Source organism: Pimephales promelas, chromosome 15 (assembly GCF_988280905.1).
Source record: "Pimephales promelas chromosome 15, fPimPro1.hap1.1, whole genome shotgun sequence".
In the NCBI taxonomy this organism is placed as follows: Eukaryota; Metazoa; Chordata; class Actinopteri; order Cypriniformes; family Leuciscidae; genus Pimephales; species Pimephales promelas.
The window spans coordinates 5,053,228-5,073,853 of record NC_142783.1 but is presented as its reverse complement, the minus strand read 5'-3'; the positions used below and the strand labels follow the sequence as shown (position 1 = coordinate 5,073,853).

General features: G+C 39.1%; 1 protein-coding gene across 3 annotated transcripts; it reads left to right on the top strand.

The window, feature by feature from the left end:
• The first annotated feature begins 1,681 nt into the window (after positions 1-1,681).
• Positions 1,682-20,550, top strand: exd2 (exonuclease 3'-5' domain containing 2). 3 transcript variants are annotated; one of them, XM_039674645.2, is made up of 9 exons: positions 1,682-1,837; positions 4,511-4,873; positions 5,433-5,689; positions 8,429-8,555; positions 11,162-11,463; positions 11,810-11,916; positions 13,616-13,751; positions 14,146-14,511; positions 19,295-20,550. In XM_039674645.2, exons 2-9 carry the CDS (start codon positions 4,538-4,540, stop codon positions 19,509-19,511), a joined length of 1,848 nt encoding a protein of 615 aa, XP_039530579.2. In that variant the 5' UTR covers positions 1,682-1,837; positions 4,511-4,537; the 3' UTR covers positions 19,512-20,550. The 3 variants fall into 3 exon arrangements, with proteins under 3 accessions (XP_039530579.2, XP_039530571.2, XP_039530563.2); XM_039674637.2 differs by having other exon boundaries at positions 4,511-4,882; XM_039674629.2 differs by having other exon boundaries at positions 4,511-4,888.
• Positions 20,551-20,626: the final 76 nt, after the last annotated feature.

Sequence of the window (20,626 nt, the reverse complement as noted above, 5' to 3'; positions counted from 1 at the left end):
TGTACTAATCGATCATTTGGCCACCTGTGGGATTAGTGCGCTACGATGTTCACTCTCTTGAAATGACCTGTGGTTCCAACTCTGATATGATTGCAGTGACTTTTTTAATTTTTTTTTTTTTCGTTCTCTGCTTTTCATGCAATTCCACTTTTGTTTTATCAGACATGAAGATGATTGGCCCTGTTTTTAGGTTTTGATTCCATTTTGTAAGTATTGCATTGTATTATTCCAATTCTTTACGAAAAATTTAATCTAAAAGATTAAATAAAATGTTGGTGGTAGAGGAAAGCGGTTCTGTGTGCTTCTGTTCCATGATTTGCTGTGTATTCTTGTATCTGTGAACATTGTTTTGCAACTTAATAAACTTATTCATAAGATGAACTGCATGCTCTTGCTCAAGGGAAGCAGAAGAGATGCTTCTGAAACTCCATCCACAGGTCTCCAAGTTGGACAGTTATCACCTTTAAAAAAAGATTAATTTATGAATTATTCTATGCTATGAATTAATATATTTCACCTGCACACGAGCAGGGACAGCAAGTGCACGTCGAGTGCATTATTTGGGAAAAGGGCCGACTGTTACTCAAGTCACTCCCATTTCCAATTTATATTGAATGGGTAAAGAAAGGGAATTGATGGCATGATGTTCTCTAACTGGTCAAGTATGATGAGATTTTCTTATTTTCTATTGTGTATCACTGTAATTTCAGTTCAATGACTATTAAATTCTTTCCGTGTTATTCAGGTGTAAATTATTGTCCACCACTGCTGATACAGACATGCTCATGTCATTTTTTAACAACTATTAAAATCTTGTTTAAATCATTTTAAAGAGGGTAAATGTCTATTTACATGCCATTGCATTACTCACTTTGCACAAACATGTTGACCTTTCTGGAGGACGAATATGTGTTATTCAACAGATGTTTGAAAAATATGTGAAGAGTTCAGATGCAAAAGCCTCTAAATGCCATTTGAAATTTTCTTCTTTAATGAGGATTTTTATCAAACTAGTGTATTTAAGTTCAGTAATTTCACTTTAATAACAATTAATAGGTAATTATCATTGCCATTTAAGTGAAATCACTGAACTTAAATATACAAGTTTGATAAAAATCATCATTAAAGAAGAAAATTTCAAATGGCATTTAGAGGCTTTTGCATCTGAACTCTTCATGTCTTTTCTTATGCTCTTTTACAAACCCCTTTTAAAAGCTTTTATTGAAGATGCCTCAGGAAATCATTGCAAGTTGTTCCATTTCACAAGATGTAAACAACACTGGTCCAGAAGCACTTCCTGTTTCAGGTTTTTAACACTACATAAAAGCTGGGATAAAATACAACCAACAGAACATTTAAAACTGAATCAAAAAGTTTAACAAACATCTTTATGATGTTTTCTTTACATGTGAAATAAAGAAAACATGTAAAGAAACTGAAACCGGAAGTGCTTCTGGACCAGTGTTGTTTACATCTTGTGAAATGGTCTATACAGGCTAAATGCATGCAAATAAAATGACTATAGATGCATTACAGTAATTGATAAGTGCCTGATTTTCTGCAAATGGTTTTAAAAATGGCTAAAAGGATGCATAACAGCATTCATTTTCGTTATGCACAGTGTTTTTGTGTTTGTTTTTTCCGGTTGAGAGATGACGTTTTCTTGAGATGTTGCAGTTGCGCTTCTCCAGCATCGGTGGCGCTGTGGTGTGGATGATTTCTGCGAGCGCTGATTAACTAAAATCAGCGAAGAAGATGCGCTGCAGCTGTTAATCATAAGAGTGTGTGACTGAGTGGTAATTTTCGCTCATTATACTGACATCTATTCCGTCTTCAGGTACGTAAACCCTCTGCAACAGTCATACGAATGACATGTTACATACATAGTGATTTAATTGGATGTGTGTCTGTCCTAACAATCCGTTAGAATGAAGTACTGCACCTTTGACACAGACACAAACACACTGAAATTAAAGTCATCAATTCGTTGCACTACGATTCATTAAAACACTGTTGTGCCAGGTTTGGTCGAAATGCTTCTGCTTTTAAATAACGTTTAGTCGTAAATGTTTTCACAAACGTACAGTAGGTTTTTAAAGAGTAATATGTTCTAACGTTACACTAAATGATTAAGAAGTGTCAAGGCAGGTCGTTTAATAGTGTTTACACGAAACAAGTTGTCATTTTGTGTTCTGCACAATAATTCAACGCTGGCAATGTATGTTTTCTGCCGAAATCTCACAGTCATGAGTCATGACAATAAAACTGCTGTAACTTTGTGTTAGCCAGTGCTGTTAACAAAAACAGCAACGTCAAAAACATTTTAAAAAAGAAAGATTTTGAATTTATGTTTTTGTTGTTGTAGGAAATGATGGTAGACTAATATAGCCTTGTTTGGGTTCGTTTATGGGCTCGTTAATGAAATAAATGGGAGGAAACATGCTATCAAAATACAAGCTAATGGGGCAACAAAAAAAAAAAAAATGCTGAGATTTGTATAGCCATGATTTGTACATGAGCAAGAATGCTGTTTTCCAGAATATCTGCACAATTGCTTACTTTACTGAACTAAACTTCTGCAAGTTAGTTTTGAGTTAGCTAAATTTTAGGCACAATATTGTTCGTCTTTATTTATTTATTTATTTTTTGTAGTTCACAAATTTGGCTTCCGCAAGTGAAAAACTGTGTTGTTTCATTAGTGAATGAATCTGGTTGATACTGATTTAATTTCAGTAATTGAAATGTTATCTTGTTGTTGTAAATGAGTTGTATTGATCAAATGTAAGAATCTGTTGTAAAAGATGATGAATGTTTTAAAGGGGTGGTATAATGCCCTTTTCACAAGATGTAAAAAAAGTCTCTGATGTCCCCAGAGTGTATATGTGACGTTTTAGCTCAAAATACCCCATAGATATTTTTATATATCATATTAAAATTGTCACTTTTTGAGGGTTAGCAGAAACGCTTCATTTTTGTCTGTCCCTTTAAATGCAAACGAGCTGCTGCTCTCAGCACAGGGGGCGGAGCTGAAGTGTCAACGGACTCTGCGCCATCTCACGTGTTAAAGGGTTAGTTCACCCCAAAATGAAAATTAAGTCATTAATTACTCACCCCCATGCTGTACCAACCCCGTAAGACCTTCGTTCGTCTTCGGAACACAAATGAAGATATTTTTGATTAAATTTGAGAGCTGTATAACCACCAATAATTCGCCAGAAACGAGACTTCCTTAGATTTCCACGACGCATGCGCGAGAATTGCGATCTGCTTACACCAGAGTCATGTACTTGCACTACTTCAGATCGCAATTCTCGCGCACGCGTCGTGGAAATCTAAGGAAGTCTCGTTTCTGGCGTACAAGGAAGAAAAGAAATAGTCGAATAAACTCGTTATTTTTGTTTGTGTTTTCGCACAAAAAGTATTCGCGTCGCTTGATAAACATATAGTTGAGCCACGGTAGTCACTTGGGATATTTAAACATTTTCTTCATTGACTTTCTGGGCCGTCAAGAGGCAGTCCCTTAGGCAGTCTATGTGGTGGTTATACAGTTCTCAAATTTAATCAAAAATATCTTCATTTGTGTTCCGAAGATGAACGAAGGTCTTACGGGGTTGGTACAGCATGGGGGTGAGTAATTAATGACTTAATTTTCATTTTGGGGTGAACTAACCCTTTAACATAAACAACTCAGCCCATCAGTGATGGTTTGTTATTCTGCCTCTAGAGGGTGCTCTCGCTCTGTGTAATGACTGCGCACACTTCTCAGCCACTCCAACAACGGATGCAACCCGGAAGAACTATCGGTGTGGATTTTTGCCGATAATTATAGTTCCACCAATCAACCGCAACCGATGTCGAACACACCTAATGAGGTTAATTCTCGTGTTACGCATCACGTTTGAGCTTCAAGAACCAATGAGGTTCATTCTCGTGTTACGCATCACGTTTGAGCTTCAAGAACCAATGAGGTTAATTCTCGTGTTACGCATCACGCTTGAGCTTCAAGAACCAATGAGGTTCATTCTCGTGTTACGCATCACGTTTGAGCTTCAAGAACCAATGAGGTTAATTCTCGTGTTACGCATCACGCTTGAGCTTCAAGAATCAATGAGGTTCATTCTAATGTGTTGCGCATCACGTTTGAGCTTCAAGAAACAATAGGTGTGTTCGACATCACCTGTGGCTGGATGCAACCGATCGGCGAGAATAGCAGGCAGGGAGGAGCTGCAAACGGAGACGTGAATGAAATTCAGAAAATGTGGACTGAACAGATCAATTCATGTAGATTAGTTTGACTATCTTGTCATGACCGTTTTGAAGAGTCAAAGTGGTCGTTGCATAGACTGTCAATGGAGGGACAGAAATCTGAATTCATTCATTTTTTGATGAACTAACCCTTTAATCAGACAGTCTATTAATACTCTAATGACTGCTAGTTGACACTTAGTTGCGAACTTGCTTCAAGGCTTGCTTCAAAAGAGGTCTACTGAAATAGTGTTGTTATTTTCAGTTTCAGGTGGGAGTTGGTGCAGCTGCAATGATGTCCAAGCAGAGCACATGGACTGCAGCAGTGGCCACTATGTTGGGAGCCACTCTCGGTGGTCTTTTCCTCTGGCGCAGCATCCGCACTCAAAAGAAAAAGGCCCTCAAGGGCCCCTCTTCGGCTGAGCCTGTACAAGCCCAGCTAGAAGTGGAAATCACCCCCTCACCAGAGTCGTCGGCACCGCCACAAACCCAGAAGCCTCTGCGTGCACAAACACTGTTAGAGGTGCCGCCCGTGGTCGTGAGTTCTCTAGACGAGTGGGAAACGCTTTGGCCTGCGTTTCAAAAGGACCTTTCGATTTGTCCGGTTTTGGGCTTGGACTGTGAATGGGTAAAAAGTGTGCGTGTAAGCATGGCTCTGAATGCGACCACATTAGGGCTGCACAATATATCGAAATATATCACAAATGTATATATTGCGATATGCACAACAGCTAGCAATAACTGGGATCATGAAGAAAAGACAAAGAGAAAATCACTCGCTGCTCTTGGCTGAATAACTTGTGTAGCTTTAATAAGAATCAGTATAATTCATTCAGTGAAAATTAAGCCGTGTTTCATTTTCGCATTTGATAATTCAGTTCATTCTGTTCAACTGATGTTAAAATAACACTTACTACTTGTGCTACAGTAAAACACTGCTGCTCACTTTCAGAAGTAGGGATTGTAGGCATGCTTTCTTCTCACTAAAACACATATTTAGGTTTTAACTTGAAATGTATTTTGAAGATATTCTAAGCTTATTTTGCACGCTTTAAGCATTATTGTATCAAATTATTTGATTTTATTGCATGTCACATTTTTCTTCAATATCGTGCAGCCCTAGACCAAATGTTAATGTCTTGGTAGCATCAGTGCTTTCCTTCACTGGATGTCGTCTGCTTCCACAGGTGTCGGTTAAAGGCAAGGCCTGTGCGGTGTCTTTACTTCAGATGGCGACGTTTTCCGGCCGCTGTATGCTGGTCAGACTGCTGACGTTTCGTAACGCGCAGATTCCTCTACCGAAGGCTCTCGTGGGGGTCCTGTCTGACCCCTCTGTGCTGAAGGTCGGGGTGGGATGTTATGAGGATGGGAAACGCTTGACCCATGATCATGGTCTGACTCTGAGATGCACAGTGGACCTCCGTTATCTTGCACTCAGACAGAAGTAAGGCCTCAATTTGATACTACAATCTTTTTTTTTACCAGTCAATTTATTAATAGAGCACTAATTAAAGGGGTGGTGTAATGGCCTTTTCACAGGATGTAAAATGAGTCTCTGATGTCCCCAGAGTGTGTATGTAAAGTTTTAGCTCAAAATACTCTACAGATATTTTCAGATATCATGTTAAAATTGTCACTTTTTGAGGGTGAGCAAAAACGCGCCGTTTTTGTTTCTGTACCTTTAAATGCAAATGAGCTGCTGTTCTCGGCACAGGGGGCGGAGCTTCAAGAGCTTGTGTCCTTTCCAATTTGAGCGTTCTAACTTTGCAGATGTTTATCAGTCCCTCCAGGATTTCACGATTTTTTTTTTGTCATTTTTGCGATCAAAATGACTGATTTTGTGGTGGTAATTTTCAAAAATTTGTGAAAAAATTTGCGATTTATATATAACATTTACCATAATAGTATTCAGTCCTTCCAGAAAAACGCAGAGTTTTTTTGTGATTGTTGCGGGCAAAAATTGATTGATTACGCGGCCCGTTTTCTCTAAAAATGCGATGGAATATGCGGGATATTTATGCAATTTTATGCGATGAAATTGCAGGAATTTGCAAAAATTGAGGGAACATTTTTCAACTTTCTGCTAAGATACATGTGACTTTTTTTGCAACGAAAATGCGAGGATTATGAAATTATGCAAACCCCGCATATTTTGCACGGAAATCGGCATATTATGCGGCAATAGTGCGGCGTATTTGAAAAAATGCGCCCCCGCATAAATATGCGGACTTTGGCTGATTTTGCATTGAATTCAGCGATCGCATAATCGCGTTTTTCTGGAGGGACTGATTTATGCTCAAACAGCAACATTACACACTAACTGAAGTTAGAAAAGGGAAATCATAATCAACAACCCCTTTCAAACGACACTAGCTGACCATTGTGCTCTACATCATCATCAAACATGTAAGGGTTAATGCCCGACGAGGTGTCCATTGTCAGGTTTTAATGGACGAAGCGGCGTCCGGTTCACGCCTCGCCGTCGTCCATTAAAACCTGACAATGGACACCTCGTCGGGCATTAACCCGCTTATACCATGGTCACTTGCCAAATAAAACATTTTTAAAACATTAGCTGCAAGTTTATATTTTAATTAGGCTAAATCAAATTTTTCAAATAATAACTCGCCTGGTTTATTTAGCAACCGCAGATATTTATAGTCCACTCAGCTTGTAGAACCTTTTTTTTTTTTTCATGAAACACAAAGGTAGGCATAGTTATTTTTTTTTTAATTACACATAAAACAATTAATCAAACAGGCTTCTTAGGCTTGAAACGCTGTACTCTCCTCCTGCCTTGGTTGTCTGGACTGCTGCGTAAAACTCCCGCAGGTCTTATTCAGAGCAGCAGCGGTGTAATTTTCTTTGCGACGTTTCTTCGTTTTATTTACATTTCTTCTTTCTTCAGCAGCATCCCAGTCGTCGAAGTTGTCATATTCTCCATAAATGTTAAAAAGAAATAACGAAGTCGTTCATTGTTGTATTAGTAGGCTATGTAATATCTAACTAACGTTAGATGTTTGTTTTGATAGAGCAAATTGTTAACGGATACTTAGACTGCCTGTTGCTATGGTTACTCACAGCTGTTGTGGGCAGCGCATTTATTTATTCATTTCGAATGGTAAACAGGCAGTTTCACCAGAACTACTTTACTAGGTGTCCTCTATCACTTTTTAACGGACACCCTGTAGCCAATCAGAATCGAGTATTCACCCAGACCATGGTATAAGCATGTAATAAAAACAACATTAAACCAGAGCTGCACAATTAATCGTTTAAAGATCGCGATCTCGATTCAAACGCCCACGTGATATAATTTGAAATGTCAACGGCTCTGTCAATCAAACCTTTTACAAGTATGATCACAACGAACATTCAGATCTGGGATAAAAGTTTATAGTTCGGATAACAAAGATGAGTTAAAGTCAGTTGAGATTATCAGTTTATTCAGAACCGTGCAGCTCTACATCAGATCATACGTTAATAATCAGGAATACAAGAAAACAACTGGATTTCTAACTCATAAACCAATTCAAATATGTAAGTTTTAAGTTGAGATTTGTATTCTGCCTCTATCTATTAGGCCTGCGCGAATCACAATTAGCTTAAATTAAACCAAAATTGTGATTATGGCTTACTGTGATTTTATTAAATCATAAAGGCTGAGATTAATTAAACACATGCTCTCCTTGTTTCAGTGTTTCCAAAATTATTATAATTTAATAATACTACTTTTTTTATTTTACTGTTTATTATAATTGTAATATTTCTCATTTTGTTTTATTATACAGAGCTTATAAGCTCAAAGTAATCGGATCGCAATTAAAAAAAAAAATGGCCCTAGTTTTGCATTTATTTAAATATGGCTTTATACAATATAGATTAATAACAGAACAGAGAAAATAATAACAGTGTGTTATATTATAAAATTATTCAACTGAGTTCAATAAGCAGCTCTACAGAAGACAAGTGTCTTTATTCTGCTCAATTTAGTTTAGTGACTCAATTCAGTTCAGTAACTGTGTCTGTTGTAGAGTTAGTGTAAATATTTCAATTGAGTTGAAATGTTCAGATGTTTAAGCTGAGTGTTGTTGACAGGTGTTAAAGTCATGATTTCAGTAAGTCTGTAAGGCTTGAGATGGTCTACGGTGTGACCTGAGGTGTGATGTTGACTGTGTTGAAGGCAAGCGGTGCTGAATAACGGCTTGAGCCTGAAGTCTCTGGCTGAAGACCTGCTGAATATCTCGCTGGACAAATCTCTGGAGCTGCGCTGCAGTGACTGGGAGGCAGATGTGTTGACCCAGGAGCAGGTGAGCAATAAAGCTTAGGTCTCACACACTCTTCACCTGGGGACCAGGGCCGCATTAACCTCTTAACTGTCACCCCCCCTTTTTTGAATAGACATGAAAATGCACATTTCGAACTTAAATGGTTGTAATTCAAGAATGCTTTGGAATATAGACATATGATTGGTCTTGTTTTAAAGAAGACATTTGGCAGATTTTTGTAGAAGTGAAATAAATTAAAAAAGTGAAACAGAAAAAAAGTTATAGAAGTTTGAGTTTATGGAAATGTACAATGTAAAAATATTAATTATTCATATTTTACATAAAATATATATTTTCAAAACCTGGGCTACTCTAAAACGGCAGAAAGATCAAAGCCAAAAATCTGAACAAGTTGTGTTTCAAATTTTAGGTTGATATCTCAAAAAATGAGCTTTCAGTAAGATTTTGTTTGAGCGCAGTACCAAACTTTTTCACTAGGGCACAATCAGACTCCATTACTGCCCATATAAGGGCGCCTGCATTTCCATTCGTGTTTTGAGTGATATGAACCATTATTTTCACAATTTTCATACAATTTCTGAAGTAGAGATCCTATTCAGAAGTAGTATGGGAAGTTTGGCAGATTTTGAAATGAATTGAACCTCTAAGAAACACATACAAAGAACACGCATGTAAGTCATAGCTAGCTGCCACGTCACAAATGGTGAATTTATTATTTTTTTTCTTGATATTTCAAAATTTTCAGACCTTTTTTTCCAAAATAATTGAATGGATTCTATCTTTTGAACTTTTGGCATGAAAACAAACTGAGGTTTCTACCATTTTTTCATGTTTTTTTCATGTTTACTGCTATTTTAAAATAAAGGTCTGAACACGCCTTATGAGTATGAAAATATTCTTGTTGCATATTGATAAATTATGGCTTCTCTGTAATATATTTTGAAAATCAGTCACCAAATATGGAAACTAGAGATTGTGAGCTTTCAAATGATATATAGTTTGCCAATATTACTAAAGGTATTTACTAAGATATTATTGTTTTAAAAATATAGTGGCAAACATCCCACCTGTGGGACGGTGAGGCCCTGTCCAAACAGAGACGTGTTTAGCTGTTTACATACAAATGTTGTATCGTATTGGCGTTTCGTCCAGAAACTGGCTAAATCTAAAACGACTGGATAAATCTGAAACGACACCCTTGCGTTTTCGTGTGTACGGCCAATCCATACATTTTGTGAAACGATGATGTCATCACACCACGTGTCAGCATTATGGTGCGTTCATGTGCTATGGTAATTATGGTAAATGGTAAATGCCAAAAGCTGATGTGGAAAATGCACATGAACACCCCCTCATGTGGTATTTTCCACTGGGCAGCTCGTAGAATATATTTTTTTTTTTTTTGATGAGAACCTTTGACCTTTTCAAAATGGCAGATAGCAACGCGAAAGTCGTGAATGGTAAAAATGTGTACTATTCATGATCTAGAAAATATACAGCATTTCCAATCAAATTTCTAGGGCGGGCTTTATACGATGATGGACAGATGATCTGCAGTTACGTAATCATCACGTTATCAAAGAGCTAAGAAAATGGGACGCAATGAAAGCCCTGTGGTCGTTGTGGTTTCTCCTTTGGTCGCACTCATGGAAGACCAAGTAAAAGAAGCAACACTCATTATTTCACTACTTCTTCCAACGTGCGTGTAATTGATTTTTGTTGACAACTATGTGTAGCTCAACATGTGTCACTTACTGTGTTGATTGGTTGTAGGTCTATCCAATTGATTGCAATTGGGTTTTTTTTTTTTTTTTTTTTTTTCTGGTTCGGTTAAGACAAGCCTCATAATCAAAGCCTTGTGGAGCAGCATCAGACTAGATACTGCCCATACTAGCTGCTCATTCTGACTAGAATATGAGTATGACAAAGTCAGGCTACAATAAAACCTTCATGTATACAAAATTTCACTTGAACATCTGTACGTGGTGTCCAGCTAATGTTCAAAATCTAATTTAACCTAACACAGGAGATTCAAGCATGTCTTTGCGCCATTACATCGCATCTGCAAACACACATAAAGCAGGAGTCTCTGCTAGTATAAGCTATGTTGTGTGTGAGGATGTTGGAGGTGGAGATTTATAGCCTTTTCTCACAGCACTTGATATCATTAAACATTAATTTGATGGCGGATCCAGAAAGGTTCAAACGACAATCATCAGTGACAACTAGATTTTCACCCGCTGAAAAATTCGCCCCAATGCGAAGGCAAGAATAAATATCGGAAGGGCTTTAAATGTAGTAAAGCTGATGTTGTTAACATGAACAATTTGACAAAGCCCGGTTTGACGTGATAGGCGATTGTTAGATTTAATCAGCACGATTTACTGCAATACTTTTCCCTTAGTTGATCAGAACAAAAGTGGATGTTTCTTATTAGTTCAGATGACATTTTCCGGTGAAAATTAACAGATGGCGACAAAGAGGAAAAACTGCAGACTGCAGCTTTAATAAAGATTGTAACCAATGTATTGCTCATAGTTAGTTAATACATGAACTAATGTTAACTAATGAACCTTACTTTGAAGTGCTACCACTATATCTGTATTGTCTCATACTGTATCCACCAGATGACCTATGCAGCACACGATGCCCAGATCTCCATAGCCCTGTTCCTCCACCTGCGGGGGATGAGCAAAGAGCCCCGTGTGCCCGCTGAGGGGGAATCGGCGCTCGTCCCGCTGCTAGCCTGCTGTCAGGGACTGGTGGATGTGCCGTTTAGGGAACGCCATAGTGCTGGAGAGGGGGAGGAAGGGGAGAGGCGACGGCGGAGCCGAAAGTCCACAGTGGAGAGTCCTGAGTCTGGAGACCAGCAAGTTCCAGACCCACGGCGAAACAAACGCAAACCACTGGGCATTGGCTACTCGGCCAGGTGATGAAGGAACTGGTAGCTTTTCCTGCAATTTGTCACGATAGAAATGCATCCGAGTAAAGATAATGAAATGTACGACTAATCTTTCAAAATGGTGTTGTGAAACGCATCCAAAATAAGTGTGTGTACACTGTGTAGAATTATATTGTGTATATATAAATGCACACACATGCATGTGTACATTTAGAAAATTGTTATATGAAATATTGTACACGCATATATTATTTTGGATGCTATTAATAGTTTTACAGCCCTACAAATCTCTTGCAATCTCTTGTTTTAGATATTTGGTTCAAAACGTTTAGGGCATGCTGTGACTGTTGATGTGCTTTTTGTCTTTATTCAGGAAATCCCCCCTTTATGATAACTGTTTCCTTCATGCTCCTGATGGTCAGCCACTCTGCACATGTGACAAGAAGAAAGCTAAATGGTACCTGGAAAAGGGTATAGGAGGTACACAATCTTATAAATGTGGACATTATAAATGCATTTCCCCCCTCACTTTGTGTAATAATGCAGGATGAGAGTGTTACAAAGCAGCTTATGATAACAATGAAAAAGAAATTACAGTGTCTGTTACATATTACATGTACTTATGTAGTAATAACAGTAAATATGTGAAATGTCATGCAACTAAGCCTATAGTATGTTAATTAATATTACTCTGTAATTAAATGTATAATGGGCTTTATGCACACCTGCACTACTTCCTGAACTTCAGCCAGCTCCTTGTTTCCTGTCTGCCATTATTGGCCAAATTGATTAATTCAGGTGTACCTGACCTCAGTAGTCATGGCAACAATAATCAGACACACCTGAGTTAATCAATTTGGCCAATAATGGCAGACGGGAAACAAGGAGCTGGCTGAAGTTCAGGAAGTAGTGCAGCTGGGCATAAAGCCCATTAGTCTGTAACAAAGAGACCTTAAAATAAAGCATAACCGTTTATATTTTTACAATAATGTAATATTGAAGTGGGCCAGGATCCCCAAAAAAAGGGTTATGTTTTATTTTAAGGTGTACAGTGTAATTATACAATTAAGTATTGAGTAATATTAATTGGCATGTTCTTAACATAGGGTTAGAGTTAGGATTTGTTTAGGGTCAGTTGCTTTTAATTATGCATAATTTACTGTTATTACTACAGTAAGTACATGTAATCTGTAACAGACTGTAAAATGGAAAAAATGTAATTGGACAGTGGACGCTATTACCGGGGTAGTTATTGTTAGCTAAAACATGAAATTGAAAAACATTAAATGAAATAAAACATTTTATTTCAGCTAGTTACCAAGGCAACATTTATCATTTTCATTGTTTAAGAACTAAACACAATATGAACTAATAAAGACATTTAAAACAAAAACAAAGAAAATTACTAAATAAATCTAAATAAATCATTTAATATTTTGTATTCCATTTTATTTTTATATCAATGATACTACAATAACAGTGATCATTACAGTGAAAAAAAACAAAAATTCTTTAAAAATATTATCTAAAAGTGGATTTTATGTCAGTCTATCTTTAGTAATTTTTTAGAAAGTCTACAAGAAGTCAGATTTTTTTTTTCATATGCTTTTATTCAGTTACTAGGCAATACAAATATTAAGTTTTCACTGAAGAACACCATCTTTGCTAAGCTTATTTGGGCGTTATATATATATATATATATATATATATTTGGGCGTTGCTCATAAATCCATTACATACACTTAATGTACAAATGTACACTTATTGATGCGTTTATTTTTATTTTTTTCATGATTATTTTGAACAACATGTTTACCATGATAAATATATATTTATAGCATTAATATAACATGATTTAAACTGAAGCTGGCACGGAGGTATGTATACTGTAAACTAAAGTCACTATGTCTGTTATCCGTTTATGAAGTAAGCTACATGTAGGATAAATATGTGAACTGATGCCATGTAATGCATCAGTCCAAATTCCTCACTTAATCTCATTCACTTCTTGCTTATATAGTGCACTAACAAGTGAGCGATTTCAGACACAGCAACTTCCAGTGAGAAGATGGCCGTATTAGAACAATGTATTGACCAATTAGCGTTCAGGTTATAAATATCCTTTGTATAATGTCTAATATAATTGTTAAATTATGATCTGTACATAATTTACTCTCAGAATTGGTCAGTGAAGATCCCTTCATCGTCCGGCTGCTGTTTGAGCCGTCAGGGCGTCCCGACTCGCAGAAAGACTATTACCTCACAGCCAAAGAGAATCTCTGTGTGGTGTGCGGGAAAGCAGAGTCTTACATCAGGTTTGTCTCGTGTTTCCTATAGAGTTATCACAAGTACTGAAATTTAAAGAATGTGAGGCTTTGAGTGGTGTTGAGTGGAATCATAAAGACCTCTGATTGGCCATTGTGTTCATGCGCTCATCAGATATGTCTGCGATTGGCTACAATGATCGTATTTTGAAAGCGCGAGCATCCATCAGTGGACCTGTCTTGCTTTCAAACGCTCCCGAGTGTATCTGCGTTGTATATACACTGATGTATATTTACATTTTTGAAGCACTGATCATTGTAACCAATCACAGACACAGTTGATGAGCTTGTGAACACGACAGCCAATCAGAGGTGTTTATGATCGTACTTTTGACAAAACTGTGATTCTCGAGTTTGTTTTGAAAGTTTTTCCATTCGAACCCAGGAAGAACATTGTCCCACACGAGTATAGGCGCCACTTCCCGGCTGAGATGAAGGACCACAACTCGCACGACATACTGCTGCTGTGCACCTCGTGCCACGCGGCCTCAAACGTGTACGACGGGCTCCTGAAGCAGCAGCTGGCCGAGGATCACTCCGCTCCGCAGGGCTGCGAGGAGGGCATTCGGCTGCTCGAGGACTCGGACCGGCGCAGGGTGCGCTCGGCCTCACGGGCTCTCCTCAGCTCCAGCAACGGCATGCCCCAGTCCAGAAAAGAGGAGCTCCTGTCGGTCATCCAGAGCTTCTATTGCAGCGGACAGCAGGAGGTCACGCAAGAGATGCTTCAGAAAGCTGCAGCGTTGGAGACCAGGTTTGACTCCTTTGCCTGTGTCTTCTTGGCCTAGCTTTTTTTGACCAGAAAAACACCCACATAATAGATGGATGGATTTTATTCGTCCTCGAGAGGACATTTGTTTCCAGCCATAGATGCAAAAACACACACACATAACAGGTCATTTGGTCCGAGTCGTTTTAATGGACAGTAAGTGGCCGTCTTGCAGAAATGTAAAACAAACAGCTAAAATTAGTTTTAAATAGGGTTGGGTATCGTTTGAATTTGAACGATTCTGATTCCTTGTTTCGATTCCGGTTCCTAACGATTCTCGATTTCGATTCTTTTAAGAGGCAGGGTCAAAAAAGTTTAGCTAACCTTGCTAACCAACGGTCTTTCTGAATGAAATACTCCTTCTGTCACAAATACTTGTCACAAATTTTGCATTTTGCCGAGATTTCGTTAATTTTTAGAAAAGTGAAGCCACACTTTGGACCGCCGAGGTAAGCTACTCATGTGCGGTTATGCCAACACTTCCGGTAGACGCTTCTTCGTTGGTGTTGTTCAGCGGTTTCTTCTTCCGCTTGGTGGACTGTGAATATCGAAACTAGGAATTGAAATTTTAACTTTTGAACGATTCCGGGAAAAACGAAAAGTTAGTCTCAGTTCCAATCGATACTCGATTCTCGATACCCAACCCTAGTTTTAAAGTACCCCATGATGCTATTTTAAAGGTTCCTAATTTAGTTTTGGAGGACTCTCACAATAGGATCCATCTAAACCCCTCCTTTTCAAGAGCCTCCTCTGCTCTGATTAGTCAGATGGCCCAGTCTGTTGTGATTGGTCGGCTCATTACCATATCTGAATCTCCACTGGCGTGGAGTGTTTTTAGTTCATTCCTATGGAAGCTCAACTTTCATAAGAATTGATTGAAAACGCTCACTCTGCTCTGCACCGTTATTTTACTTTCTCTTTCGAATTAGCACCCTTCCCCGGTGATATTGGTTTTCCTGGTGTTGTCACGCGTCGATTAACCGGCGGGAAAATGTCCTCTCAATCACGTCATCCCTACGATTGATTCACAGTGATACGAACAGTATATGGTTTTACCGTATCAAATGCAGCACGACCCAAACTCTTCCAGACCTCAGATACAACTGCTCCATTCGAGGGCAGGGCAAAGTAGATATTGCTCGTGAGTGGCCAATGGTATTGACTTGACTTTAAAGTTCTGACTTACCTAATTTGGATGTTGTTATTGCATATTTTAATTCATATCTGTCCCTCCTGCTGTTAAAACAACCCATAAACTGTCTATTACATTATGTATTTTAACAGTATTGTTCAATAAGAATACTTTTGACAATATTGGGAAAAACCTGATTACTCGATTAATCCAAAAATATATTTAAAATACGTTTTTTTCTTAACTTAAGGGGTTTATTAGCCTGGTTAAAACCAGACCATTCTCAGTTTGTAAGCGAGTTAGGGTCTGGCAAAGCTTCATAGACAAATCATTTCCAAAGGGGCGTCACCAACGGACATAGCTCTGCATAGCTCACAATTGGATAGACCTAAAACCAATCAGAGCGCTGAAGTAGATGACGTTTGCAGAGCGACGTTCGTCTATTTGAATAAACAAGCAGACAATATGATTAGCTACTTGCTCTACGTTTATTTAAAATTAACAGCAAAACAACTATAAGTGAATGTGCTTTCCATTTATATAAATCACACACAGTAAACAAAACCTTAACAAAAAACTTCGCAATGAACTTTGCAATTTAGACACGCAAACTGCGTGCCGGTATGGTGAGACCTTACTGTCTATGGGTGAGACATGCTCGGGCAGATTCGGCTTGAAGTCGTTCATCCTCGGACGCGGCGGCGCTCCTGCACACAGCCAAGGGGAATGGGGTCGGTCTTGCGCACCGAACGCGTCATTTTTGCCGCGCACCTTCACGCTCGTGCGGACGCGTGGAGTATAAACAAGGCTTTACTCCGTGTCAGCGCATGCTCTGATCAGTAAAGGTGCACAGACCTCTCCCGAATCATCTCCAGCAGTAGCAGCAGTCCCTGAAGCACCACTAACTCTGCCTCCGTTTCCCTCCTAAGCTGATATTAGCATTTAAACATTCTCTATGATAAAAAATGTTTGTGAAAAAAATATCCCTGTAAAGGCAATTCTACAAAAAAGTTCTAAACACATTATAAATGTTACATATGTATTGCTAAAACATATTACAAAGTCTGTGAACTGTGAAGTACTGAAATGTGGAGTTAGACCGTTAAACAGTTTTTCACCATTGCAATTTTACGGATTAATTGGGAGGGGCTAAAACAGGGCTCCGTGACGCACTGGAGCCCATGAGCTGCTGGACACCCCCCTATTTGATGACGCACAGAGTCTGATCTCCCCCTCTCCACACACACACTTCCCGAACACATTCGCATTCACGGCTCAAACGCGAGTGACTGTCAATAGTATTAGTTACTGCAGCTGAGCCTACAGTTTTCTAGCTATGACTTCGACACAGACATGCATAGGCTACTACCTGGATGCTATCATGTACAAAACAGATCTGTATCTTAAAGCTGTAGTATACGATGTTGAAAATCGGTCGAGAGAGCCTGAAACGGGAGGGAAGTTTTGAAAAACTCATCCCGCCTCTCCACACACACACCCCTCCCCTCTGCTACCTGATCCCTCCCACAGGGAAACGAATTGAACAACATCACTCAATCAAGTTGTCATCATCGGAACTGAGATGTACTCTGTGCAATGTCTGATTCTCGAACAGAAACCCGCTAGGCATACTGCAATATATTCAAGCACTTCAAGAAATATATTTATTTACTTTGAACCGTGATACAGGTGATGCTAAACAGCTAACATTCCAATGCCGACCGGCAGCATTAGCAAGTTTTCAGACTGATAAAAAGCTATTTATGTAACACGTCACACCATATAAGAGTACAAATAAATGTTTACCTGCTCAACAAAAAGTCAGCCGTGTCAGCGTCGGTCTTCAGTCCCAGAGCTCGCTGAAGTTTCCTCCATCGGTCAATGGTGAACCCTATATTTATCCTACTCAACTTTCGGCGTTCTTCACATTTTCTTTTCGTCTCTGCTTTTTCCTCAAACGACTTTCTCTTCCGTCCTAACTTTCTTGTAGGGGCAAGCAGGTGACGCTTGCTGATGTATTTTTCGTTGTTATCCATTGCTGTCTGATGTGCTACTTAGCTAGCTACCATGTGCGGTCACCTGCTAACGTGCGTGATTCTCATGACGCAGAAGGGGGGCGCGGTCGGGGTGGAGACGCGAGCTCCAGGCGGAGTTTCAAGTTTAGCTGGTGATTGGATGAGAGCAGTTGACCAATGTAGCTTTGCGCTCGCAAAGCTTCCATTGGTCAACTTTTATGTGGCTGTACAGCCAATAGAGTGAATGGATTTTTTTCGTTCTTTTTTCTATTTATATTGTTAGGATTATACTATATAACCATAAACAGCATCTAAACGAGGATATTAATAATGAACAATCTTTGAAATCGTATACCCTAGCTTTAATTTAAATTCCCCTAAAAACGATCACATCAAGAAGAGGTTTTTAGAGAGCTTATACCTTGATGAAGAGCCTCTGTACCTCTGTAGTGATCGTTTTACACTGGATCGTTTTATAAACTTTCCTCAGAGACAACTTGGATTCACTGATAATCCGCTGTTACTGGTGAACGGGGCCGAAACGACGATCTCCCGCCTCAGTGTTCATCCTCCCGTCTCCAAAAGCTAATCAGCTAATATCACCGTCAACAGCTTTCCCGTGAGTGGGCGTGGTTTCAGCGCAGCCAGTGGACACGCCCCCAGCGTTTCAGAGCAGAGAATCTGCTCATTTTTTCATGATTTTGATTATCATTCAAATTTGGCTGGGTGGCTAATAACACATTTTTCTGTGGTATGACAGACTCAGAACACATACTTAATTTTGACTTTACAGGGACTTTAATAACATGGTTTTGGCGGTTATAGAGTTCTAATGACGGTGTTCAACTATAACCGTCACACCCCTTTGTGAATGTACAAAATCTGCTTCACCGTCGCTGTGCTGTCATCATCGTGTAAAGCCCATCCCAACGTTTCTGATTGGTGCCGTGATTTCGGCAGATTGGAAATGGTCTTGAATGAGCTGTTTGCCAGACTAACTTGTAGAGCAAATCTAAATTTGCTGGAAGTTGTCTGGGTTTTCCCAGGCTAGGGGTTTATTGCAATCAGGCTCTGGTCTCTAGATCAAAAGTGTGTGTCCCTAATTTAAAGTTCCCCTGTGGTGAAAGTCAAGTTTTTAATGTTTTAATATGCTTTAATACAAACCATATGCAAATGAAGTCAACACCATTGCTGAGTATTTACTCTTTAAAACTGCAGAGAAAAAGCCTCAACTCAGTTTGAAATCACCGGTGTTTCTTACATCATTAAACTATCTTGTAAGACCAATCAGATCAACGTGCAATCCTTAACTATGCAATGAAGCAGGGGAGTCTCAAAAGAAGAGGGGGACTTGCGTACATCCAGGGAATGTTTTCCAGTTTTAATGTAAATCATTGTAATATTGACCAGTTTTATTTTGCGCTAAGGCAGTAACTGCATAAACATTAAGCAACTGTTAAAATGGTACACTTGAATTGGGTGTTTTCTTACAATACAGTACAGATACATTTCTGAACACCAGATCTTTGTGTTGTCATATGTGAATGTCCTTACGAATGTGAAGATTTGGACTGAGGGGGCTTTCGAGTTCTGAAAGTCGACGTGTTTTCTACCCTTGCAGGATCTGTAACGAGAGTTATGTTCCACATGGACTGAAGGTAGTGCAGGCGTACGCCGAGCGCGGTCTGCGTGGCCTGATGGAGCTGGAGCGCTGCTGGCGCCAACACTTTCTGACCAGCATGAAGCCCCGCCATTTGCCCCCTCTCTGGTCCGTCAACCACAACCATGACAAATATCTGCGCAAGTATGGCGAGGACCTTCAAATCCAGCTCAATTGAGCTCCTCGCCACCCAAACAAAAAGACTCTGTGCTACAACTGCTGGAATAGGACGGTTCCCACTGTGTGTTTAACACCTTTGTGACCTGTCCTGTGTTGTTTGAGTGTGTACCAGAGACACTCGCTCTGGCCACAGGCAAGCCCTGGTGTTGACTTCCAAATGAGAAAATAAGACTAGACTGTGGCCCCAGTTTGAATGGGCTCTAAGGGACCAGATGGAGATTGGGAAACAGACTCTTTGGGGATCGGGAGCCACTGTGGTGAAACTCAAGGATGGTGCGAAAACAGAAATGGTGATAGGTATAATAACAGCGTAATGCGCACACTTTTTAATGTTTAAAATGTTGAAAAGCATTCTCATTTCCCTGTGGAAAGTAGATTCTACTGTATTTTAACCAGCCCAAACCTGCTCTTCTTATTTCTTAATCCTTAATTGAATACAACATTCATAGGCAGGTTTGAGGCCATATTAAATATTATGTCAAGCGTTAAATCAGTTTGTCTTTTGAGGCTGTAAAAAATGACCATTTTTACTTAAATGCCCATAATGGAGCTTTATCAATTCAGTTTAAAATTTCAGGCTATTTAGTGGGTTTTGAAGAAAACTTCCTTTGTCTTTGAAAGACTGGACCAAATTAAGCCCAGCCTGGCACATGTCGTCTATACTATAATCTTTCTTGAAGTCAGGACACCTCTAAAACACACCAGAACATCTTTCGGTGTGTGTGTGTGTATGTACACACATAACCCTGACCGATTGAAGACGGGCTAAAATGATGCTGGAAGAAATTCTCAACAAGATTTCATGGTGCCAGTTTGTGTTGCATTTGCATTTACAGCCAGAGAGATTCAGCTCCATGGATGGCAACGCATATAAATGGCCAAATCAAGGAAACTGACGTCTGAGCCTAACATTTATAATTTAACTTAAGAAACACTAAAGTTTTTTATTTACATTTGTCCATATGTAACCTATTAAAAACTGCTGTGTTTCCTTAATGTCAATTAAAATAAATAAAATTTCAAATCTTAAGACTGAATGAGCTGGGTAGTGGTTGTCAGTTTTTCTTTACTTTGTAAATGATGTATAATATACTTCTGTTTCACTTCCTGAAT